The sequence below is a fragment of the Megalobrama amblycephala genome, linkage group LG4 (assembly GCF_018812025.1).
Source record: "Megalobrama amblycephala isolate DHTTF-2021 linkage group LG4, ASM1881202v1, whole genome shotgun sequence".
Classification (NCBI taxonomy): Eukaryota; Metazoa; Chordata; class Actinopteri; order Cypriniformes; family Xenocyprididae; genus Megalobrama; species Megalobrama amblycephala.
Window position 1 is genome coordinate 46,871,283 of NC_063047.1, and position 26,431 is coordinate 46,897,713.

At 36.4% G+C, this 26,431-nt stretch overlaps 1 protein-coding gene across 1 annotated transcript; it reads left to right on the forward strand.

Annotated features, from left to right (window-relative positions):
• The first annotated feature begins 9,685 nt into the window (after positions 1-9,685).
• On the forward strand, positions 9,686-26,020 carry LOC125267719 (ras-like protein family member 10B). The gene is made up of 4 exons (XM_048189614.1): positions 9,686-10,042; positions 10,795-11,173; positions 16,436-16,560; positions 24,790-26,020. The coding sequence occupies exons 2-4, from the start codon at positions 10,886-10,888 to the stop codon at positions 25,058-25,060; spliced, it is 684 nt and encodes a 227-aa protein (XP_048045571.1). The 5' UTR covers positions 9,686-10,042; positions 10,795-10,885; the 3' UTR covers positions 25,061-26,020.
• Positions 26,021-26,431: the final 411 nt, after the last annotated feature.

The following is a 26,431-nucleotide window of genomic DNA, read 5'->3' on the forward strand; positions in this document are numbered from 1 at the left end:
CATGGCAAAGATTAATGATCATTTAGTGATTGTCGAACACGACTGAATGAATTTAAGTTGCACATTTTCATTACGCAAAACTGTCTTTGCCATTAGAGAATCTCTTTTGAACTTCACTAAACGAATGTGCATGTGCCACTCAAAGCAACAACAGATAAAGCAGCAAACACATCTAAATCAGACTGCTGTTTGGTGATTGTGCAACATCAAACCACATGTAAAGTATCAAACTGATGTGACAGAGGTGAATATTTGCAGGTTATAAAGTTTTAGGTTTAGGTTGTAAGTGCATGCTATCACTTTGAGAAAACCAATGAAAATAAAATATTTACAGGCTGCATACTCAAAATATCATGCTGAAAATAATGCTGTATGAACCATTTATGTTAAATATGGTCTGAAAAATCTATAGAGATGTTTGGAAATTTGGGTCTGGAAAAATATGGAATTTTTAAATTGAAAAATTTAGTGTGCAATATAGTGTGCATGTGCATAAATGAATTTATTTGATCAAAAATACAGTAAAACCAGTAATATTTTGAAATATTATTACAATAAAAGCTCAGAAGAACAACATTTACAAAGAACAGCATGAAATATACAAAATATACATATTTTGTAATATTATAGATGTCTTTACTGTCACTTTTGATCAATTTAAGGCATCCTTGCTGAATACATAAATTACATTTTATAATGTATTTAAATAGAAATTGTTTCTTTTAAATTGTAATAATATTTCACAATATTACTGTTTTTATCAAATAAATGCAGCCTTGTTGAGCATAAGAGACTTCTTTCAAAAACAAAAAGTGCAAAAAAATCTTATCCAGTAATCATGAATAACTGTAAAACTCACTGTATATTCATTGGTCGAAAAGAGTTGGAACCCTGAAGAGCATTCACTTCTTGAAACTTCTGGAATCACAAAATTGTGCTTATTTTAATCTATTGACAGTCTAAGTTAATGTGAATAAAGTAGTAGTTTTGTCATAATTACTGCTTAAAACTCATAGAAAATATGGGACATGGGAGGCCTTTGAATATTGTCTTGAACTGAAGGCCTTGGAGTCAATAAGTCTGAGAAACATTGGCTTTTTTATTTTATTTTATTTTATTTTATTATAGCTGTATTGTCTAGTGACCTGTTCTGAATCATTCACTCAAAAAATTCATTTAAAAAATAATGATTTATACAGGAGCATAACTAGTGATGCGTCCAAAATGGCTTACTGTCAACCTGGTCTACATTTAAAGAAATTACTTTACCACTGTTTAAAAAAAAAAAAAAAAGAAAGAAAATGTTATTTACATTAGTGTAATCAAAGTCATCAAGTATATCTAAAGTCTTTGGTGTAATATAAACACAATCTGGATATAATAAATCAGCCATATTGGCCTTATCATTCATTAGTCATGACTCATCTCTCTAGTAAAGCATGCACCTCAGCAGAAGCAGTAGCCTAGTAGCTCATTCAGGTATTTTTCATCTGCTGAGTATCCTACTATGAAGTTGGACATTATTATTTTCACATAGGCCTACTTGTTTTCACATATTAAATGGATATAAAGGTGGATTCACCGTTTTCCTAAGCCTCGTGACGCTTTGCACGAATTATGGGCGTGACTTCCGTTAAACTGTAAACAGTCAGCAAATGGTTCGCTTTATGAACACAATAAGCATTTTAAAAAACTGTGTACATGAGATAACATTATTCACCCTTCAACCGTCGAAAATTTGCCTAAAAGTAAATTTAAAAGTGTAAAAGCATTAACAAATTACCACAACAGACCATGAATAACCACCGATTATTTCCTCAGCAATATTGCCTTAATCAAAAATGTTAATTACCTGGAACATTGAGTGATAATATATCAAAGTGATTTCCGTCATTTTGACTGACAATAAATATTGCATTTACCTGCTTTAGAAACATTCCAGTAAACACTGCTAACAGGGATTAGAAAAGGGGAGACAATTACATTTTAATGCATCCGTGTGGAAACAAACCTAGAAAGGATTTGGGGAGGAAAACAAGAGATTCTTTGTGCATTCCAGTGAATTATTCATGAGATTTAACGTTAGGCCTATCATAAATTAAATCGGGAGAGCGGACCACAAATGCACAGTAGCCTATTTGTTGTCTTTTTCATACTGTTACAGTGGAATACAAAGAAAATAAAAAGAAAATAATCAGGAGGAAAAGAATGCAGCGACTGAAAAGAGTTTTTGCCATATATTCAAGCGTCTCCTGAACTATGAAAATAAAACATGAAGGACATTTTTCAGCTCATTCAGTCAAACTGACGAATATAGGCAGCATAACCTTGATTCGTGAACTTCCCCAAACCGGAAGTGCCTCCCATAATCTAAAACGCAGTAGGCTCGTTAGGAAAAAACAAGGAATATTCGGACGCGGGGATGTACGAGTGAGTCATTGAAAAAAGCACTAAACTAGTTTGTTTAAAAACATGGATTCATTCAGAAAGACCCTTATTGCTCAAAGACGTGCAGCCAGCTTTAGCTTCGCAAATATAGGCAAAATTAAAGCTGCAAACAGCATTTATTGGGGTTCAAGCAATTTAAGGCCTTTAAGCACATAAAAGGGTATTATATTTTATTTAGCAAGCATGTAAGCACTTAGATCATATATGGAAAAGACCATTTACAGCCAATACAGGCAATTTAGTAAGGAAAAATTTGTTTTTTAAAGGTTTTATACCACTTTTTTTAGGTGTCCTCAGAGTGTGCCCATACTTATGTGTGTTAATTTTGGTGAAAACATCTAATTTAGTTTTGAAGTTATAGATATTTATATATATGAGAGCATAAAAATAACCCATGAGTGACTTTGGATTTTTTGCCACTTCCTATCAAAATTTTGACATTTGGGCGAAAACTTTTCGTTAACCAAATTAGGTTCCGTGTTTCCAACTTAAGTTTTTTAAGCACTAAATCACAACTTTGCACAAACCATAAGCCAAAACCTGGCAAGTCTAGTATCGTTGGACTCGGTAAGGTTTCAGGAGTCTAAGGACGTGAGTTCTGTGAAAAAAAGTTGACCACACCCAAAGTTATATACATTTTCAACTAAAACCATTAAAAATGTTTTTAAGCTTTTTAACAGTTATAGGGCCACCTATGGTCCGATCTCCATAAAAGTTGGCATGCTTCTTTAGAGTCATATGCTGCATATGCTCACTTAATTCCGTGAAGTTCTGAGTTTTCATTTAGGATTTATAGGCTTTTGAGTATATTTTGCCACACCCTTATTTTAAATGACCCTGTTATAGTGACCCAAAGGGTAAAGTTCAACTTTTTTGATAATTATTGATCTAGAGAGTCCATAGAATTGTCCAGCACTGGTTTGGTTCCGATTGGGCGAAAAACCCAGGACTAGTTCGCAAAAGTAGGTTTTTTTACATATTCACAAATAATTAATGAACGATTTGATTGACAGCATTGGTTCTTGAGGCAAAGTTGTTCAGAATGACGAGATCTATCAAATGTTTGGATCTGTGAAACACCACGTGATTACAGAGATGTAAAACTCGTTAGCGCCAACTAGTGGCTGATTTCTTTCAAAATTCTTACATAACTAGTCGAACATGCCTACCGAGTTTCATTCCGATTGGCCTCCATTAACCTTGTCTAATAGGTGCTCAAACTTCATTGGCTGATGGCGGCCATGTTTTTTGAGATACACCAATGTCCTCATAGACTATCATGCCCACTTGGACCAAGACACTGCATGCCAAAGTTCAAGTCGATCGGACTAACGGTTGCATAGTTACAGCTGTTTTCAAGTTTTTTCAAGTTATAGCACCACCTGGAGTCCAATCAACGCTTTTTTTTATCGTGACCAAAGATTGAGCCCCTACACATGTGTACTGAGTGCAAATATCTCATTTCGTTCTCGAGTTATAGCCATTTTAGTGAAAGTGGCTCCGCCCACATCGTACGTTTTGGCGCCCCTTAGTGACCGTGAATAAAAAATTTCAACTTTTTTTTGATAATTATTGATATTCAGACTTCAGTCCAGAGAACATTTCTGCACTGGTTTGGTTCCGATTGGGCGAAAAACCCAGGACTAGTTCGCAAAAGTAGGTTTTTTACATATTCGCAAATAATTAATGAACTATTTGATTGACAGCATTGGTTCTTGAGGCAAAGTTGTTCAGAATGACGAGATCTATCAAATTATATGCATATTGTTTGGATCTGTGAAACACCACATGATTACAGAGATGTAAAACTCGTTAGCGCCAACTAGTGGCCGATTTCTTTCAAAATTCTTACAGAACTCTAGGACCATGAGTCAAACATGCCTACCGAGTTTCATTCCGATTGGCCTCCGTTAACCTTGTCTAATAGGTGCTGATGGCAGCCATGTTTTTTGAGATACACCAATGTCCTCATAGAGTTTCATGCCCCCTTGGACCAAGACACTGCATGCCAAAGTTCAAGTCGATCAGACTAACGGTTGCATAGTTACAGCTGTTTTCAAGTTTTTTCAAGTTATAGCGCCACCTAGAGTCCAATCAACGCTTTTTTTTTATCGTGACCAAAGATTGAGCCCCTACACGTGTACCGAGTTTGGTGCAAAATTTCATTTAGTTCTCGAGTTATAGCCATTTTAGTAAAAGTGCATTGTACGTTTTGGGGCCCCTTAGCGACCGTGAATCAAAATTTTAACTTTTTTTTGATAATTATTGATATTCAGACTTCAGTCCAGAGAACATTTCTGCACTGGTTTGGTTCTAATCGGGCGAAAAACCTAGGACTAGTTCACAAAAGTAGGTTTTGGACAAAATTCAAAATGGCGGATTTTTTTTCCAGGCGGAAATGAAATCGGAGACATACGTTTTGTCCATCTTGAGCCAAGGGTTACAATGAGTCAAACGGGACAGACGGTTTAGGAGTTATGAGCGATTTTCAACTTTTGATTGCTGTAGCGCCACCTATCGGCCGATTGGGATCATACTCTGTCAACCTCTCCCCAAATTGAGACCTATCATCTGGCCAAGTTTCAAGTCTCTAGGCCTTACCGTTTGCTCTGCACGATTCGTTTTACGGTGGAAGAAAAATAATAAAAATCCTTACAATTACAATAGTGTTTCAGCACTACATGAACCCCTAATAACTGTGTACATGTAACTTGCTTAATATTAACATTTTGTTCATTGAAATTTGTGGATTCAGTCCACAGGAGTTCTGCTCTTGTTTAAACAACTAAATGTAATCACTACCTGTAGTTGTAGACTTTTATAACTTGAATAAACTCAGTCATTAGCAGAATAAATGGGATTTATTATTAACCATAACCCTGCTCTCTTACCACAGCACTGAGCTGCAGTCCTGTCACACCTGGATGCATACAGCCACTGAGTGTATGAATGACGCGAAGCGAACAGGTAAAAACCACGTGGTTACATAGCAACAGAAGAAAAGATTAGGTTGCTAAGAGACAGCCGCGGTACTCACAGTCGGTTGATACAGAAGTACATTTTCAGATAGTAATAACAAGGCAATCACGACAGTCACTCAAACAAACAAACAGAAGCCGTTGAGAGGGGGATGACACTTTCTGTGGAACGGGTATACATTATTTTAAGGTAATATGTCCCAAGTGCAGCATGTCAATGATGAGTTTTCCTAACACATGCTCTTGAAACGCGTGCTGGTATTTACTCTCTGGTATTTACCGCTCATGACGCGCAGCGCGTTTACGCACGGAGACAGATAATGCTGCCGACAGCTATGGCAAGCCGTTTGAACATTTATTCTTTAAAACTAACTGGTAGGGCAAGATGGATAAGATACAGTATTAAAGGTGCAATATGTAAGAATTTTGCAGTAAAGTAGCCAAAAACCACTAGGCCGGTGTTATATATTTTGTTCACTTGAGTACTTACAACATCCCAAATGTTTGGAACTATTTGTAAATCGTGAGAAAATTGCAATTTTAACCAAGGCTCCGGGACGTGTGAGGAGTCGCCTGTCAATTGCGTCATACCCGCGTTACCCTCGGATTCCGGTTTTATTTTGTAGAAACCACCACTTTAATATTTACATGTTTTATTAGGCAAGGGAACAACTGTTTGGTTATATTTATAGACAGAAAACGAATTATTGTTATATAGCTCAACATGTTTAGTCTTATTGTTTAAATCTAATTTTCTTGATTTTTTGCGAGTACCATGCTTTACCATGCCTAAGAGAAAAACACTATTTTGTCAAATAGCTAACATAGCATAATCAGATGCAGCTTTATTTTTTGTAACAGTAATACAGCATTTTCTCCATCATACAATACGTTTTAAAATTAATTGCATGCCATTTATCAACACAAGCCATCCAGTATTTAATATGATATTCTAAAATCGATTTATCTTACTGCAGTGTGTAACAGTGTCTCACAGCAGCCGCAGAGCGAACGCACAGAGTAACGTTATAACATCATTTTCAACACACTCAAATGTATCTAATATGATAAACAGAGCTGCGTTACCTCATACTCATGACCGGAAAAGCGGAAGCGGCGCCGGCGACTGTGTCATAATAAAAGTTCTGCTGCTCGAGGCATGTGTTGCGCAATCGCTCCAGCGGCCTCGTTCAGCTCCCACAACACTCGCTCCTGCTCTGCTTCATACTACTGTAACGTTAATTATCACATCCATGAACATGATTTCTTCCTATCCCGATTATTTCCCAAGATTCTGTGCTCAAACATGGCGTCATCAAGCTACGCCTTTGTTTTGAATAGGCCTCTAGCGGATGAAAAATATTACATATGGCATCTTTAAATGTGTGTTACAATGTTGAGGCATGAGTTCATCCATCAGATATTTTAAACAACCAACAAAGTCTTGTCACATTCAAACCAATTACATGAATCAAAACCACGTAAATTGTGGCTTATATATTCCTTTCAAAATCCAAATGGCAACATTTGACAAAAGTTGTAGTAGATCACTGGATTGCTGTCAGTCGTTTAACATTTCTGTTGTAAAACACATTTATTATATTTAGCTTTTGCAGGAGTCAGTTCGGTTTTACAATGTGGTTGACATGCTTGTAAAAAAACTAAATGTATAAATGCAATCATATTAAAGTCGGCATGAAATGGGTCTTTTTCCCCCCTATTGTTACATACAGTACTGTGCAAAAGTCTTAGGCCACCATTAGATGTTGTTTTAGCAATGGTATAATGACCATATATAATTAGTCTCTTTATTACAATATAACCAGAAAATACAGGAAATATGTATGCAGTATTAAAAAACAGAAGAAAAAAAAGAGTTCTATAAGCTTAAGTGGCTGACCTCCCCTTACACTTACAATAGTAGGAACTGGCTCTCTTAAACATAAATGGAATGGAAAAGGACTGGAAGGCCAAGAAAACTTTCAAAATATGATGAGAAATTTCTCAGATTTTCTTCTTTGAGAAAATGGAAGTCGTCCAGGAGGTCACAATAATACGATTTGCTTAAAGAATCCATTTTGTTCTGATTTTTTATTTTTATTTATTTTTTACATTTTGTGTAGATATTTCCTGTATTTTCTGTTTGTATCGTAATAAAGACAAAAATAAATATGGATGGTCATTAAAACATTTCTAAAACATCAAAGCTGGTGGTGGCCTAAGACTTTTGCACAGTTCTGTATATCTGAGTGAAATGGCTTCTCGAACAAGAAAAAATGAAGGACAGTACTTGAGTTTGTCCATCGGGAATTGATTGGATGGTTGTGGTTTGCTGTTCGTAGATCTCATGTGAGTGACAACCCTCCTGGCATGAGGGTTGTCCCGCCCTCATGCCAGTAAACACATCATCAGAGAAGAGATGTCGCTGCAAGAGGGAGAAGTTATTTTGATTAAAGATTACGAGGGCACATGAATTAAAAAAGGCAGCGGCTATTCGCACTAAGTGAAAATAGCATATTTTCTTAGCGATATGCTATTTACACTAGGTGAAAATAGTGATAGATTCTATTTACACTATGTAAAAGTATAATTTCTTTGCAATAAGAGTAAATAGTAATTGAATGCTATCTATACTTTACTATATACTTTACTATACTATATTGGAAGATACTATTTGCACCTCAGTATTTTTGTACATTAACAGGATGCAATAATATCATAGAGTGTAAATGATTATATTTATTAAAATTATTAAATGGATGCTGCCTTGTTGGGAGAATAAAAACCCTCCCTACACCTTCCCCTAACCCTACCCAATATCACTCGTTTGCTGTTTATTTCCACTTTTAGAACATTATTTTCATTTTTATTGAAAATAAACGTAAGCTCGGCTAAAGGTGGATTCAAACCCGCGTGGATCACGTTAAAAGCCAGGTCTGCGAGCCTTACTCGCTAGTCGCACATCTCGCAAATCTTTTTTAAAAATTGAGTCGGCCAAACAGACATTGATGGGCGGAGCTAGTATAAATAGCACTTCCCAACAAGGCATGCAATTTGCACTTAGTGTAAATAGACACTCTGTTAAAAGCATAATGATGTACACAGATAAATAATTTATAAAATTATTCTGGCTGTGTGAACAGCCTTATGCCATTAGTCTCTGTGAAAGTGTTGAGAACGAATTATTTGAGTGGCTACGGCTAGTGGTGAACATAAACAGAGTGACACATTCCACACAAAAAGTTTGCATAACGTCATTGATTACATGGTTTCAGCCATTATATGGTTACACAAAAACTACCACTGAATCACTAAAATGACCAGTATTTTTTAGATTGTAGTATCTAGTACTAATAAAATTTACGGAAGAGGATTAGGGCCAAGCAATAATAAAAAATAAAACCATCTCAAAAGTTGTTAAATTTTGAGAAAAAACTCGTTAAATTTCGAGAAAAAAGTCGAAATAAAATGTTGAGAATAAACTCGTTAAATTACAAGAAAAAACTCGTTAAATTTCGAGAAAAAGGTCGAGATAAAATGTTGAGAATAAAGTCATTAAATTACGATAAAAAAAGCCGTTAAATCACGAGAACAAATTTGTTAAATTATGAGAAAAAATGTCGTTAAATTTCGAGAAAAAAGTCGAGATAAAATGTTGAGAATAAAGTCATTAAATTACAAGAATAAACTCATTAAATTACGAGAAAAAAGTCGTTAAATTACGAGAACAAATTCCTTAAATTATGAGAATAAATTTGTTAATTTAATGACTTTATTCTCAACATTTTATCTCGACTTTTTTCTCAAAATTTAACGAGTTTTTTTCTCGTAATTCAACGAGTTTATTCTCAACATTTTATCTCAACTTTAACTTTAATCTCGAAATGGTTTTATTTTTTTATTATTGCTTGGCCCTAATCCTCTTCCGTAAAAATTTGATCTGGAATGAATAGTACTATTTTTAAAGACACTTAGTAGTGACTAAGAAATAAGTTCTAGTACCAAATAATTAGTGTGGAATTACAATAAATGCTAGTTAGTAAATAGTTGATCTGAACTACAAAACTCAATAGAATGGCAAAGGAATAACTACTAGTATCTTATTAATAGTAATACTATATATATATATTGAATCAGTACTAGTCGGTTTTAGAATAGCTTCTAGTATCTAATGAATAATTCAAAATGAAATATAGTCACTATTGGATAACTCACTAGTAAATAAAAAAATAAGCATTAGTAACACATAAATCTGTTTTAAGGAATAAATGTTAAAAAGGCTTGCCATAGACAAAGCAGAGCTCTCAGCTTTTTTTCCCAATTCAATTAACCTGTGACGCTGACCCGGTGAGGCGCGAGGGCGCTGCGCGGTCCACCACTCTGATTTTACGCGCAAGCGTTGATTTATCTGTCTGTTAACACGGTCGAACATGCGCGCGCCGTGCTGTGCGCGAGGTCTACATGACGTGAGAAGAGCAGGATATTCCTCCAGGACAGTTTGAGGGTTACTTCTGCACCTGAATGCGACCAGAGAGTGGGAACTCGACGGGAAAGATCGCGCAGGTGTTCAGCAGCCCGAACCTCGCGAAGAATGCAACTTCTCACCTGCTCATAAGGTAAGTCATTGATGCTGTGCGCGCGAATCGCTCGCACCGACATTCGCGCGCTTCAAATCTAAAAAGCTTTATGAGAATGATAAACTGTCATCCGTTCTAGATATAAATATGGTACGGGTAGGGCATTTACAAAGGAATTTGGCGCTTATATAAAAGTAAATGAACAAGTATGCGTCTTTATTCTATAGGATGCAGAGGATACATTACATAAGCATTGTGTCGTATTATTAGTCGAATCGCTTGATAGACTGAAACTGAGAAGATTGATAGTAAATAAACTCTCAGCATCATGCATCCTGCCCCCTGCAGCAGCTCTATAAGAATAGCTCACACACAGGTGCTGCTGCCTGTGTCGTTTGCCTATGTGTGGCAATTTCTATTAATATCTTTGCTCCATTTAAATCATCCTGACCCCATTTAAGTGCTTTATATCATGAGAACATTGTGATATATGATGGAATTAACAGACTATGATATATAACCACAAGAGATGCTTAGATTAGTACAAAAATATAGGTTTGTCAAGTGCACAGGTAGAATTAAATGATGTGCATGATTTTGTTTTGAATGTTGTTATTTTTCATTATTTATTATTAATATTATGTTATGCAAATGTTTTTATTTTATCTTTTTATGTGTCAGTTTATGTGGAGGCATGTCAAATGATAATCTGATATATTCTCTTTTTAGCCGAGTTGGGCTCTTGATTGGCAGTTTCATCTCTCTCCTGTTTCACTTCTCTCTTTCTGCAGGTCCTGCTGGCTTATGAATGGGACTGTGCTGTGGCCACCGCTGCTTTCTGTGCTTCAGTCAGGACTATGTGCTGCCCATGTGCCACTCTGAATGCATTGGCCAGCTGTTTGCGAGAGCAGGGAGGGTGGGGCGGCCCACCGGGGGCGAGGCGGAAACAGGGCGATGCCCCCTTCGTTCCGGATCGCGGTGCTGGGAGCTCAGGGGGTGGGCAAGACGGCCATTGTGAAGCGCTTTCTTCACGATGACTACAGTGATGTGGCGGTGTCCAGTAAGACACGGCGGGTGCATCTCTCTGCCGCAGTGCTCAATGGTCATGTGCATGACCTTCAGATCACAGATTATCCAGCCATCAGCAGCTTTCCTGGCAGCTCTCTGCAGGTACGGGAACATACCGCTACACTGTACGGAGTCTAATAATATGACTCGGACCTGACCTTGTGTCAGGACAAAGTTCAGCACGTTTAGAGAAAGCACATTTGAGGTACCCAAACAAGGGCGGAGATTTGAATTTGACACTGGTGGGAACATAAAAGCAGTGAAGAAAAAAACTTTATTCATGATTGACATTACGGTTTTTAGTCTATAGTGACTTCAGTTAAAGGGTTAGTTCACCCAAAGATGAAAATTCTGTCATTTATTACTTACCCTCGTGCCGTTCCACACTGTAAGACCTTCGTTAATCTTCAGAACACAAATTAAGATATTTTAGTTGAAATCTGATGGCTCAGTGAGGCCTGCATAGCCAGCAATGACATTTCCTCTCTCAAGATCCATTATCCATGTGAGTACAGTGGTTCAATATTAATATTATAAAGCGACAAGAATATTTTTGGTGCGCCAAAAAAAACAAAATAATGACTTATATAGTGATGGATGATTTCAAAACACTGCTTCATGAAGCTTCAGAGCGTTAGGAATCTTTTGTGACGAATCATGATTCGGATCGCATGTTAAACCACCAAATGGCTGAAATCACGTGACTTTGGTGCTCCGAACAGAAGATTCGATACACTGATTCATAACGCTCTGATGCTTCCTGAAGCAGTGTTTTGAAATCGATTATCACTAAATAAGTCGTTATTTTGGGGGTTTTTTGGTGCACCAAAAATATTCTCATCACTTTATAATATTAATATTGAACCACTGTACTCACATGAACCGATTTAAATATGTTTTTAGTACCTTTATGGATCTTGAGAGAGGAAATGTCATTGCTCCCTATGCAGGCCTCACGGAGCCATCGGATTTCAACAAAAATATCTCAATTCGTGTTCCGAAGATTAACAAAGGTCTTATGGGTGTGGAACGGCATGAGGGTGAGTAATAAATGACAGAATTTTCATTTTTGGGTGAACTAACCCTTTAATGCAAATTACACAGTGTTAGGGTCAGAGTGTTCTTGATGACTATGTTACTTTATTTTAATATTATAAATGAGATAAATCATGATGTTTCTGAAAGAAAACGTGACCAGGAATCTACTGTTGTGGTAGAAACAAGCACAGCTTTCACGTGCATCTGATTGACAGATAAAGAGCACGCTTTTATTTTAGTGTTGTTTTTAATTTTGTAGATATTTGAGCTAACAGTTTGCTTTGTACATTCGGTTTAACAGCATTAAGTTAAAGAGGGTAAACTTTATCTGTGAATGTAGGCTGTTTCAAACACTTAGTTTGCTCCATCCATGTACTAAATGCACATCCTTACAAGAGTGCAGTTTTCTTTGACATATTTACTTTGACTTCTCTGGGAATGTCAAGGTTATGACGCATTTCAAATGCATCCAAAATTACAACAACAGTGGTTACATACATATAAATATATTTTAATTGTTTGATCAAAATTATTGCTAGAGACATGTCTCTAGCTTCCCTACTAAGTTCTACGGCCTTGTACCCAAATGAACCCACCCATAGGCTTAGGAAATCACTAATGAGATCTTTTGAAGTCTGAGAGAAAAGACCCTGAGAAAATGACCTGTGTTTCTCTAGAGGTACAGTAATCTGTTAAAGATGGTAATGTAGTTGTTATTGTATCTATTTTTACCTGATCTGGCCTAAAAATGACAAAAGATTTGTTCCCTTGTTTTAATAAAGTTATTGTGGCTACAGTTTTGTTTTTTCCCTGCATGTCAGGATAAAACATTTTTTTACAGTACATGTGCACAGTCTTACTCTATCCACTCACTAAATGCATGTGCTTAAAATATATATTTGTGTCTCTTAATGAATCTTAGGTGAAGAGACAAATTTGATAGTTATGTCTATTTTATATTTTATTTAAAACACAACTCTGTTAGAGAGCTCTGTCTCCTGAGCTATACATTTTTAAAATGCTCCTCTAGGCATAGAAACTAGAGGATGCTTCAACTGTTTTCTTTCTGTTGTCATGGTTTCTAGCATGTTTATCATTGGTTGTCATGGTTACTCATTGTTTCATTGATTTCACACACCTGTTCCTCATTTTAATCTTCGGTTAGTTGTGTATATAATGCGCTTTTAGTTTAATTCACTCTATGTCTGGTGTTTCATTAAGTTGTTTCTTGTGTTGGATTACTCTTTCTTGTTTTGTTTATAAAAGTTACGCTGGTAAATAGATCCGCTTCTTCTTCTAACCAGGCTTTACAATAATTTAATTTGACCCTTAAGAACGCCTTAATGTTTGTGACCAGTCCTATTTTGGTATCTGTTGCTGCCATATTTATGTGACAAGTTTTCTAATGTAAGTGTATGGAAGTCATGTGTGTTTCTACCTTTACATTTACACTAGGTATTGATTCAGCTAACAGTAGTGAAAATGAAGTTTTCACATTTTTTATGAAGTGTAGTCTCTATCAAAATTAGACTTTTCAACATTTAGTTGACTTGTAAGCATGTGCCTTTAAGTCTAATTTGTATAGTCTTGGACATTTTTATCATGTAAACACTGTATTTAATTTTAAAACAAGGGGACAGATAAAGGTGTTGCAATGAAACACGTCATATCCATGCAATTTTTCAAAATCTTCATTATATAAAAATCACATGGCATACAATTATGAGATATTCAGATCAGCGACAGTGTGCGACGGTGACAGAGGTTTATGAAGGGCCAATTAAGCAGAATGTTTTCAGTGTTTTAATATGGGCTCTCAGAGTTTATGCACAGTGAGAGCGTTAGTATTGCAGAACGGTTTATAATGAACCAGTAGCCTTAGAGCTCATGGTTCTGTGTAACACTTGTGATTTCAGACAGCTTGAAAGGATAAAAGAGCCACTTGAGCAGCGAGGCCTTTTGTCTAAGCTCACTTTTCTTTCTCGGTGCTGTCATAATGATTCAGCGCTTTAATTAGGAACAATAGGACGAGAGGATTCTTTCATAACTTTACATTTATAATTATATTCTCAATTGGAGTTTCCAGTCAGAGAGCTAGCGGTTAGCTTGAACTATCAGTAGCAAGGTGACTTAGATGACTGTTTTTCTTTCTTCACTTGTAAAAGCTAGCATTTCTCCACAAATCCTGACTAACCACAGTAAGAGATTTGATCTGAAAAAGCACCTTCTATTAAAACATCATTTAATTGTGAAGTGCTGAATGTGCCATCAGAGTGCCTTCTGTCCTTCTTCACATGGCTCACAGCTTATCATCTCTCGTGTTTCTGCATTACCTGTTTTACACTCCTATCTCCTTCAGTTATAACTAGCACATATTAATCAGTTCAGAAAGGTTCAGAATGAATCATCTGAACATGAGTAATATGAATCTCAAGGTTCAAGAGTGAAAGTGTTTTGTTTATGCTTAGTGTTATTATTGTAGATGAGCACTTGTATTAACCATTTAAAGCCTGACATATGAAATAAAGGTCAGATTTTATTTTTTAAATGGAACAGTTTATTGATTTTTTTCTTAAAGTCTGCATATGTGTTCTGTTTGTTGAGTATCATATTTAATACATCAGGCTTTTATTACTCATATATTGTGAGAATATGGAGGGAAAAAAACCCTCAATTTTCTAAAACTACACAGAAATATGCAATTTGGTGCAGTTGCTGATATTTATATGGTTCAAATATAAGATGCAATTCTGTATTATAATAATGTAAATCAATGAGTTCTTTATGACAGTATAGCAGTCTACTTACATATAATGCATATGTATATCAATTCTCGCTCTATATCTCCCAATAGAGATGATATTTGAATGCTTAGTTTTATGATAAAAGCTCTGTAGTTTTTTATTGCCAGGGACAAAATGTATAATGCCCAACATGTTCTCCAACCAGTTCGACCATATAGGTCGTTTGTCACTTCCCTGAAATACGACCCATAGGAGCGTTTACTAAAGGCAACAGGACACTTTCATTTTAATGCATTGTTCCCTTTTATCTGCGTCATATTTCGGGTTTTGCGTAGCTCATTTGGCAGAGCATTGCAATAACAATATGCAATCATGTGATCATGCGATCCCAGGGAAAGGATGTGCTCATGAAGTGCATATGCACTATAAATCACTAAGGGTAGGTTTAGGGGTGGGGTGGGTGTAGTCGTTAATAAAAAAAATTTGTTTTGCTAAATGGAAATAGGACAAATGGTGTAAAATCTCCACTCATTGCATTTAAATGAACACGCATTTTGACTGATAACAACAGTCATTCGTCATTTCATGACGACAGACGTAACACGACACTGTCATTATTTTTGCATGAGCTAGAGGACGCATGACTTTAATACGTAAATATAGGTCGTAATAAGTTGCTTGAAAAACTACCTATAGGGTCGTTTTTTTTTTTTTTTTTTGGAAGACAGTCTCATAATGCAGTGTAATATGATAATTGAGAGGTAAAGGTTTCCTCAAAAGCCTGACGTATCATATTTGATGCGTTTGAACATAATTTTCAAAAAAAATTATGAATGAATATTCAAGTAAACTTAAGTAAGTTGCTTAAGTTCAGTAAGTTTTCATCTGAACAATATAAAAGTAATTCTTAAGTTTACTGGTTCCACTTTGTATAAGGTGGTCTTAACTACTATGTACTTACATTTAAATTAATCATTTGATACAATGCACTTATTGTGTACATATATGTTTTTACATTGTACTTATATTTTAAAACATACCTGCATGTAATTACATCTATAATTACACTGTTGACCCATCTCTTACACCTTAACCCACCCTTAAACCTACCCATACCAACAAACCTGTCCCTAACCTTACCTGTATCCCACCTCAAAAGCAGCAAAAGTGTTTTGCAATTCAATATGAACCCAATAAGTACATTGTACTTATTTTTTGATGTAAGTACATAGTAGTTAATAGTACCTAATGTAAAGTGGGACTAGTTTACTTTATAAAAATCAGTAAAGTCTTCACAGCGAAAAGAAGCATGTACCAGGACCTGAAGGGGGATGTTTTTAGAATTAAACTAAAAGGCCTTTTACTTGCTTAAAAAATATGAACTATTAGTCAAATGACAGAAGGCATGTAGTTGATTGTGTATAACAGAATTTTTAAGCAAAGGTTTGATCGTGTTTATAATTTAGATGTCTTAGAAGTTTTGCGTATCAAATATGATACAATAGGCTTTATTGGGTAAACTGAACTTTGGATGTGTTTCAAGATCTTGTGTTGCATGATAATATGCTCTATGTCTGCGCAGGAATGGTCAGATGTTTGCTGTCGAGGCATTCGGAGCGCTCATGTCTACATTCTGGTTTATGACATCTGCTGTTTTGACAGCTTCGAGTATGTCAAGACCATGCGGCAGCAGATCTTAGAGACCAGGTACGTGATGGAATATTTACTTTTTGCACCCTTTACATCTTTGTACCCTTTTCTCTTCCTGGTATGCTTTTGTCATCTCTTTATTTTTTGTCTATTTCCTGTTTTTTTTTTTTTTTCTGCGCTGCTTTATCTCCCGCATGTTTCTCATCCTTCTTTTTCTTCGATGTTTGATGGTTTGTGTAATTACACTCAAAAGGCGAGACCCTTCTGTAATCAAGGGCTGCCAGCACACTGGGTCATTTCTTCATCATTTGGATCCAAATCAAAAGAAATGACTTTTTTTTCTCCTCTGCTGATTGCAAAGGTCATCATCAAAAGTCAATTCAAAAGCCTCAGAGACTTTTTGCTTTTGATGATGATGCCTAATTGTGGTTGTTTGGGCTGTGTTTTAAAGCTTCTTTGATATCTCTTTGATATCATTCCCTGTTTGACTTGATATCCATATGTCAGCACTTTTAGCGAGGTGCTGCTTGAATTCATTATCACGTTATTGTGTAAACAAACACCCTTTTTTTCTAGCTCTGATGAAATAACTTAGTGTTTTATAGTCAGTATACTACGCCTCTGTGCATATCTTGCAGTTGTGCAAATGAAATGTTGCCAATTTGTCACACGGTGTCTTGAACCATCCAAGACCAAATAGTATATTTATAAGAGTAAATGAACTAATAAATTAGTTAAAGGGGATTATGCCCCTTTTCACAAGATGTAATATAAGTCTCTGGTGTCTGGTGAAGTTTCAGCTCAAAATACCCCACAGATCATTTATTATAGCTTGTCAAATTTCCCCATATTTGGGTGTGAGCAAAAACACACCGTTTTTGTGTTTGTCCCTTTAAATGCAAATTAGCTGCTCCTCCCCTTTCCAGAAGAGGGCGGAGCTTTAACAGCTCACGCTTCGACTGCTCAACAACAACAACGCTGGAGAATCTCACGCAGCTAAAATGAGGATTGTCAGTAACGGTGTTCAGCCTTACATTGTTCAAACTGGAGTCGGACACTGATGGAGAGACTCAGGAAGAAGTTAATATTTTGTGCAAATCCAGCGTTGTATTGACCGTCGTTTGTGATGCAGTCCAGCGCAAAATGACGGCATGGCACAACACTCTAAAGCAGCCCAACATGGCCTCACCCCCTTTGTTGTGTGTTCTCAGGGGCAGGGTTTATGTAAATTTTGGGGTTTGTGATGTCACCAACCCGGAAAGAAGCTTGTTCCTACCAGCCGTTTGTTGTAGTCCTTAAACGGCGATTTTTGTAAAAGAAAATATCTCCCTTTGGATTGAACTTTGAGCATCGTGAGTTTGCAGATGTTGTTTATGCTCAAACAGCAACATTACACACTAACTAAAGTTAAAAAAGTGAAATCATAAACAAGGACCCCTTTAAATAAAATAAACCATTTTCATAATCAGCATTATTCAGTAAAAATATCACAAAACATCATTAAAACAAGAAAAAAAAAATACTTTGTATATTAATACGTTTATATTGTCACAAAATGCAAAACTGTATTATTGCACAGCTCTATATACAGTACACTCATGAAAAATTACTTTGGCAATATATACCATATAGCAAATCTCAACTTACTGATCTTTTTATTTCAACACAAAATGTAACTATATTATTACCCAGCTCTTTGTATAAAGTATGTCTAAATTGATCCACATTCACTCATGTAAGCCGATATATATATATATAGCACATCTCAACTCTTTGATTGCTTGTATTGTCACAAAATGTAAACTATATTATCACCCCTCTAATATACTAAATGTGACTATAAGGCATGAAGATATTAAGATATTATATAAGCATTAACATCATGACTTTCTGTAAAGCTGCTTTGAATCAATGTGTATTGTGGCTACATAAATAAATTTGACTTGATATAATATAATATAATATAAAATATTAATCTTTAATACATTAGTTTTTCTTACACAAATAAGGTTTTGTTAGATTAATGCTTAAAATGAGAAAAATGATTTTTCAATAATAGGTCAAATTTAAACAAAAAAAAAAGAGGTGTACAGATATGTGTGAGTTGCTAAAGAGTAAGAGTATCAGTGTAATGCACACAGTGACAGTGATGCTCCGTCATTATTTAAATTCATCTCAGTCACCGATTGGCTTAAACGGTCAGTGTGGGCGTCAGTGGTGAGCCTGTCACTCACAGGCAGATTTAACGTAATCAATGGCGTCAGCTGTCATGCTTTACTTGCGTCAAGGCCTGAGCAGTGAGACAGGCAGTTCCGGTGACAAACATTCATGTTTTATTGATCCAGGCAGAACACAATTAAGTCACCTTGGCCCGACACTGCCTCACAGCCTCTACCACACAATAGGAGGAGGATGAGCCGGTTTGATTCACTGATCTGATCTGCTTATATCCAACAGAAGTGAGAGCGCTCGCTGTCAATCGTTCCTGTAAGAAGACAGAGCCTGTTAGAGTGAAGAATTAAAAGAGAGACAGTAAATTAATCTTTGGTAAAACAATAGCCACCTGTCTTGATCACACATGAAGTTTGTATGAAGCTCTGTTAATGTTCTTAATAGTGTCCATGTACAGTAGCTATCCAAAACGTTCAGTAGACAGCATTTTTACCCTTAAAGGGGACCTGTTATGCAAAATTCACTTTTACATGGTGTCTAAACATAAATGTTTGTTAACAGTGTGTGTACACAACCACCGTATAATGGTAAAAATCCATCCACTCCTCTTTTTTTAATCCCTATAAATCATAAGCAGTGTCTCAGAACAAGCCGTTTGCAGATTCTAGTAATGTGATGTTGCATTGCTTAGGCCCCGCCCACGACTGCTGACAGACTCTGCCCTATTAGCTTAGCTCCTCCCCTGAGTCTGCCATGATTATCTCCTCACTAGATCATTTATCAGCAGCATTCAAGTAAGAAATGGATTCTTATTAAAGCTACTATTGTTCAATTAAGAGCAGTGAGTGATTTTCTGTTTTTCTTTTGTTGTTTGGTTCATATTAACAGCATATACAGCAGTAGGTACTGTATATTACGCTGCTGTCACTTTAATACACAGATCTAATATACACATGTGATTTCTTTCCCTGCTGTTTATTTTCAGACTTAATCAACTGTTTTTGTGAACCTTGTGTGTATTTGACAATTTAAGCACAATAAGACGTCAAAGAGAACTTAGTTTAATACTCACAGGATGCGTGATCTGACATCCAGCTTTCTGTGGGGTGGGGAGCAGCAGCTCATTTGCATTTAAAGATACATGCACAAAACCAGCATGTTTTTCCTTCCCCTCAAAAATTGGTATTTACAGCATAGTATAATAAATGATCTGTGGGGTATTTTGAGCTGAAACTTCACAGACACATTCTGGGGACACCAGAGACTTATATTACATCTTGAAAAAATGGGCTTAAATGACACAATATATAACATTTTTGATTAAAAAATAAAAAAAACCCACTAGAACAATGTTATATATTTTGTTGACTTGTGTACTTACATTATCCCAAATGTTTCCAAGAATTAAATCCAGAGAAATACGCAATTTTAACCAGGACACGGACTGTACGCCATGCGCTTGACCGGAAGAAGCGGAAGCGGCGACTGTGGCTTAATAAAAGTTCCGCTGCTCTCGAGCCGTGTGTCACGCTCCTCTCTCATTAGCAATCGCTCCAGCAGCCTCGTTTCTCCTCAGCTTCATACTACAGTAATGTTAATAATCTCATCCATGAACATGATTTCTGCCCGAGTCCCATCCCAGTTCTTTTCCTCCGGCTGTAGACATGAAGACAACACATCCCATGATTCCACAAAATCAAGGCATCGTCAAGCTACATCTTTGTTTTGAATAAGCAACCTCTAACGGCGAAAATGTACATATTGTGGCTTTAATAGGTCTCCTTTAAATGCATGAATGTTTCGCCAATCATTATTACATATTCGGGTCTTTAACGACCCTGATCTATATCTAACATGGATGGATCTCTAACTGCTGCAATAGTATAAATCTCTCCTGATATTTTATTAACAATTACAAATGAATAAAATAAAGCATATTTCACTACTTTTTGGAACTTGGAAGGGTTCAATTTGAGCAGATGCTTTTTACCATCATCACTGTCATCATCAGAGCTCATTTCCCCAGTACATTCAGCATCTGGCAATTCTGACCTACAACTGTGATTTTTATATATCTTGCAAATTCATAATTCGTACTCCCGATTGTGACTTTAATTCTGATTTTATTTCTGATATCAACTGTGAGATAAAAAAAAGTCCTAGTTACCTTTATTTTTTTATCCTGTAGCGGAAGAAAGCTTCCGTATGTTAGTCCCCAATGGCAGTTTATGTTATAGTCCCTGCCTTTAAGTCAGATCATGTCCGAGAAGCACAACACATGTCGGATTTAAAGGATAAATTGATGTAGGCTGCACAGCAATCCAGACTGACAGTCAAAACTCCTAAATATTAATGACTAAATGAATGAATCCGAGATTAGATTGAGTTAGTGAATGATGAATGATGAATGAATGCGGTAATAAATGAATTCTGTTTGCAGAGGGACTCTGCTGTGTTTGAGAATGAAATGATTGTGTCAGGGATCAGAGACCAGAGCTGTCACACCGGTGACTGATGGACAATGCTGGTGGTTTCTGTCAATTCAAGACCCAGAGTCACCCGGTGACAGACAGCACGGGCTCTGAGGAGGTTTGGGGCTAATTGTGTTTACGACCCAATCTTCTTATCAGTACACAGACACTCATCATGTTTTCTGAGATCAGCTTTGAATACGTTTTGAAATGAATCCACATCAGAACTATAGCTGTTCATTTGCAGTATTTTCCACAGCAGAGGTCTATTTTTGGATTTCCTTCCCAGTTTATATCAGTCCGGTGCAGCACTGTGGAAAGCCTCTGTGAAGTGAAACAATTGGAAATCTATTTATCTTTTTTTCAGAGCTGTCAGAGAGGCACAGGTCATCTCAAACAGGGATAAGTGAGGAGACATAAGCTGCTCTCCGGGATCTGTGCTCTCTGTTGGAGACGGACGAGAGGTTGATAGCAGCCCGGCTCCTGACAGCCTGTCAGCTGCGCTGAAGCAGTTTGCGCATGAAATACATATGTGAGGCTGCTTATAGACACAGAAGGGCCGAAAATCCTTTCTCTGACTAGACCTTAGTCAGGGTAGCACCTTATTTATTTTTTGACAGGAATGAAAACAAGGGTCTGTGTGGGACAAAATAGTGCAGTGGATTGTACTGTTGTTTAACAACATACCAATTGTTCAGCTGATGAAACGTCTTTCCGGAAAAAAAAAAAAATTAATAGACAAAAACACCATGAAACAGTTTTAAAAGTTAAGTTGCGAAAATTATGTGATCTAAGATATTTAAGTGTGCCATTGTAAAGACTGTACATCTGTCCCTCACAGCCTTGTTTTCATCTGTGTTAAATTGAATATGGCATCTAACCTGACTATGGTCTATATCACTGTAATTGACATGCCATCAAATAAATTAAATTTGACATTTTTCAGAAATGTTGGTTGTATTTCAACATTGAAGCAAGTGTTTGAATATAATTTTGATATAAATGATTTAGATTTTTTTTAATGTTAATATGAATATTTGTATTAATATTTAAGCAATATCACACAAACAAGAGTGCTGATATTCAGTCAGCATTGAGTTTCAGACAAAATGTAGCCAGTTAATTAACCCTATAAAGCCTACTATATCATAGTTGATTCACAAATTTCTAAGGACTCTTAAATTATCAACATGATCAAAAACCTGTTGTACACAATCTACTACATGCCATCGTCAGTGAATGAGCACCTCTGAGTCCAGACCTTAAATTCATTGAAAGTCTTTGGGATGTGCTGGACTAGACTTTACAGAGTGCTTGACTCTTGCTTTGTCAATACAATATCTTGACCAAAAATTGATGCACCTGTAGATGGAAATAAATGTTGTGATGTTATTTCAATCAGGAGGTGCATCAATTTCTGCATCTCTCATCTGTGTTGGCCTCCAGTAGCTACGTTTCCATTACATATTTGCGCAAAACTTTTGCAATATTTTCTAAATGTCAATAAAAAACTTGCGAAATGACGGCATTTCCATTAACCGATGTTATGCGACTAAAACTCTCGCGATGAGTCATTTTACTCTCACGATAAGTCATTTTCTAAAATATACTTCTTTCTGAGAGCTTTATTTGGAGCGTAATATTTGCTTTTCAATACTCCAATGGATGCTTCCTCATTTCTTCGCTCCTCCATCCTCCAGCCTGTGACCTGGAAACCGATCAAAGAAAATCTCGAAGGCCATTTTATTTCTATAAATGCCTTTTCAATTCTATAAATGCATCGCGAGGAGGTGAGGAACGAGGAGTGAGAAAGCTTCCTGAGGAGCTATGAGCGAGGATGCACAGGTGCATAGACATCTAATACGATTAGTTTCTATTATGTTAATTATTAATTGTTAATAGATTAATATACTATTAGAATTAGATGTCAAACTTTTCTTTTTTTCACATTTTTCTTCACATTTATTTGTATAGCGCTTTTCACGATACATATCGTTTCAAAGCAGCTTTACAGAGAATGCATGTCAACATTACAATTTAGAGAATCTGGTATCGGAGGTGACTGTCCAATGTATGTGGTTTCAGAAACGTACATATAATCATGCAGTTAGCTAACAATGTAATAATTTAGGCAATTTAATTTACAATCACTGTTAGCAGTTTAATTGAAGGTAGAAGCATTGAGCTCCTGGAAATAATGGATAACATATTAACAATAATTAGGATATATAGAAATTTGGGAATGTGCATGTTGATCCTTGCCAAGTCCTTGCAGGAGTTGGCGCCATCTCTTCCAAGGTTGGTCATCTGAGTTCTTCTTAAGAGGCTGGATCCAAACTGAAGCTGATGTCCTCTCTAGTCACCTCGGGACAGGCATCCCGAGATAAAACAGAAAAGCAAATGGAGAATAACTAGCGTAGCTGCTGTTCATAACATTAAGCAAAGATAGTCATGTGCAAGTGATCTGATATGAGATGCATTATATAAATGCTTGGATAAAGAGATGCGTCTTTAATCTAGATTTAAACTGGGTGAGCGAGTCTGAGCAACATTGATGTTTATCTGCTTACCCCCAGGGCATCCAAGATGTAGGTGACTTTTTTTCTTCAGTAGAACACAAATGATGGTTTTTAACTCCAACCGTTGCCGTCTGTCAGTCAAATAATGGGAGTGGATGGGAACTCGATCAATAAGAGTCGAAAAACCTTGCATAGACAATCAAGCATTCGCTTAGTGAGGTCTGATCGCACTCTGACAGCGGAACTGATGTCTTGCGCCTATACTTCAATGAGTGTCAGACATCACTGCCGTTGTCAGAGCACGATCAGACCTCACTAAGCAAATGCTGAATACGGACATAGTGGTGTTTTAGAGGTAAAAAATGATATAAATACTGTTTGGTTTCTCGCACAAACCGATCGTTTCGTGTCTTAGGACATCAATGTGTCATCACGAGCCGCAGGGTTTAATTTGGATTTGTCTATGCAAGGTTTTTCAACTCTTATTGATCGAGTTCCCAGTCACTCCCATTATTTGACTGACAGACTGCAACGGTTGGAGTTAAAAATCATCAATTGTGTTCTACTGAAGAAAAAAAGTCACCTACATCTTGGATGCGCTGGGGGTAAGCAGATAAACATCAAATTTTCATTTTTGGGTGAACTATCCCTTTAAACATGTTGCATGATTCATTTAAATACTCTCCTCCCATAAATACTGCGTCTGAAAGGGAAACTCCTACAAATGCATATGCAATAAGGTCAGCCTCAAAAATAACTGTATCCATGCCTTTTCAGCGCTAATTTTTCATTGTCCTTAGTAAATGCTGACAGTAGTTTTGGCATAAAGAGTTCTTTAAAATTGAGTCAAGAATCCTAGGGTACTATATAGAACCCCACTGAACCTTTTTTTCTAAGGGTGAAGTTCCATAAAGAACCTCCATCCATGGAACCTTTACATTGAACAAAATGCTCTTTGCAGTGGAAAATGTTCTTCACACCTTTTACTGAAAGTTTTTTTGGGGAACCAAAAAGTGGTTCTTCTATGGTGTCTGTGGAATATAAGAAGATTTGACCCATCTTTTGTGTAGAATTGTTTTTACATTCTCTATTTACAGTGGTTGTGTCTGTGTGTTTTTCTACAGAGTCACAGGCACCGGGGAGACGCCTATTCTAATAGTCGGCAACAAGCGTGATCTACAGCGAGGTCGAGTCATCCCCCGACACAGCGTATCTGACTTAGTCCGAAAAAACTGGAAGTGTGGATATGTGGAGTGCTCTGCCAAGTTCAACTGGCACGTTTTACTGTTGTTCGGAGAGGCTCTCCGCAGCATGGGTTGTGCCCGCTGCAAGCACGTCCATGCCACCATCCGTTTCCAGCGGGCGCTCAGGAGAGAGCGATGCGTCCTAATGTGAAGACTTCTGCGATGGCCATTGTAAAGCGATTTATGGTATATGTCTGGTGATGGACGCTCGTTATTGTTTGGACAGCTGGAAGAGCTGCGATAACCCTCTTGCCAAGGAACTTAACATTTGGGATTTTAACTACAGACAAACAGATGTGGTCTTAAAACAGGAAGTCCCTGTTGCTTCATTACCTAAGCCTTCAAACTGATGTCTCTCCTATTGGACTGAGAGAACACAACCAACATCTCTGCCTTCTGTCTTAGAAATCCAAACTGCCAAAAAGCTGGTGGAAGGCGACAAAAATCAACTTTAGTATTACATTAATAATACACTTCCTGTCATTGCTTACATTCCGGCCAGGACAAAACATGGGACGCTCCTCTATGCTTATGAGTAAAGTTAGGTATTGTTTGAATTTTAGCGATTCCAATTCCGATTCTGCTTATCGATTTCGATTCCCAGTTTCAATTCCAATATGGTAAAAAAGGTAAACATTTAGATACCAAACATATTTATTCTGTCTTTTTGCAAAACATTCTGTCACAGTTGAATAACAAGAACAAAAATCAGCAGCCTAAAGAGCAACTAACTAATAAACTAGACTAACTAATATACATTTAAAAAATTGATGAAGACAGTCAGTAATACAATAACAATAAGCAAGCTAGTAATAGCTCAAATAAATACAACTGATCACATTTAGAATAACACTGTATATTTTTCTTTTTATAAATGAAATGAAGAGTTAATTTGCAAAAACCTATAACTCTGTACCTATAACCATTTTTAAAATTCTCACAAATCATGTTTTTTTAATGTGCATTCCAAGTAATATCATCAAACTGCAGTTTAGTTGTTTTGATTAAGTAATAATAACTACAAAAAATACAGGTAACTTACAAAATTAAAGTTAATTGAAATTATGTTTTATATATATATATATATATATATATATATATATATATATATATATATATATATATATATATATATATATATATATATATAAAGTTTGTTTTTTTATCAAAAGCAGATAACTCCACATTTCATGTTTCAAAGTTGAACAAAACTTGTTTGCATTTAAAACACACATCAGAACACATATATACACACACACACACAAACACAAAAGCACAACCAAGGGTTCAGCATGTAAGACATGTATGGTGTAAAGGGACTTGCAGGAGTCGAAATTATAAATCCTCAATCACTTTTAGTCAGCTTTGACGAAACTCTTATTAAACTCTTTTTGAAGTGACTAGAAGCCTTGTCACCTGACCTGAATACTGCACGCTGATTCGCTAAAACTGACTTAGCGGTTTCTGTACACAAACAACAAAGGCGCTTGTCGGTTTCTGCTGTAAAAAGTGAACTTGCAAT

Excerpts from the sequence above, each read along its gene's own strand:
- LOC125267719 (XM_048189614.1), top strand. The coding sequence starts at position 10,886 with ATGCATTGGCCAGCTGTTTGCGAGAGCAGGGAGGGTGGGGCGGCCCAC. Across the intron at positions 11,174-16,435 it reads TTCCTGGCAGCTCTCTGCAG|GAATGGTCAGATGTTTGCTG; the intron begins GTACGGGAACAT and ends ATGTCTGCGCAG. Across the intron at positions 16,561-24,789 it reads CAGCAGATCTTAGAGACCAG|AGTCACAGGCACCGGGGAGA; the intron begins GTACGTGATGGA and ends GTTTTTCTACAG.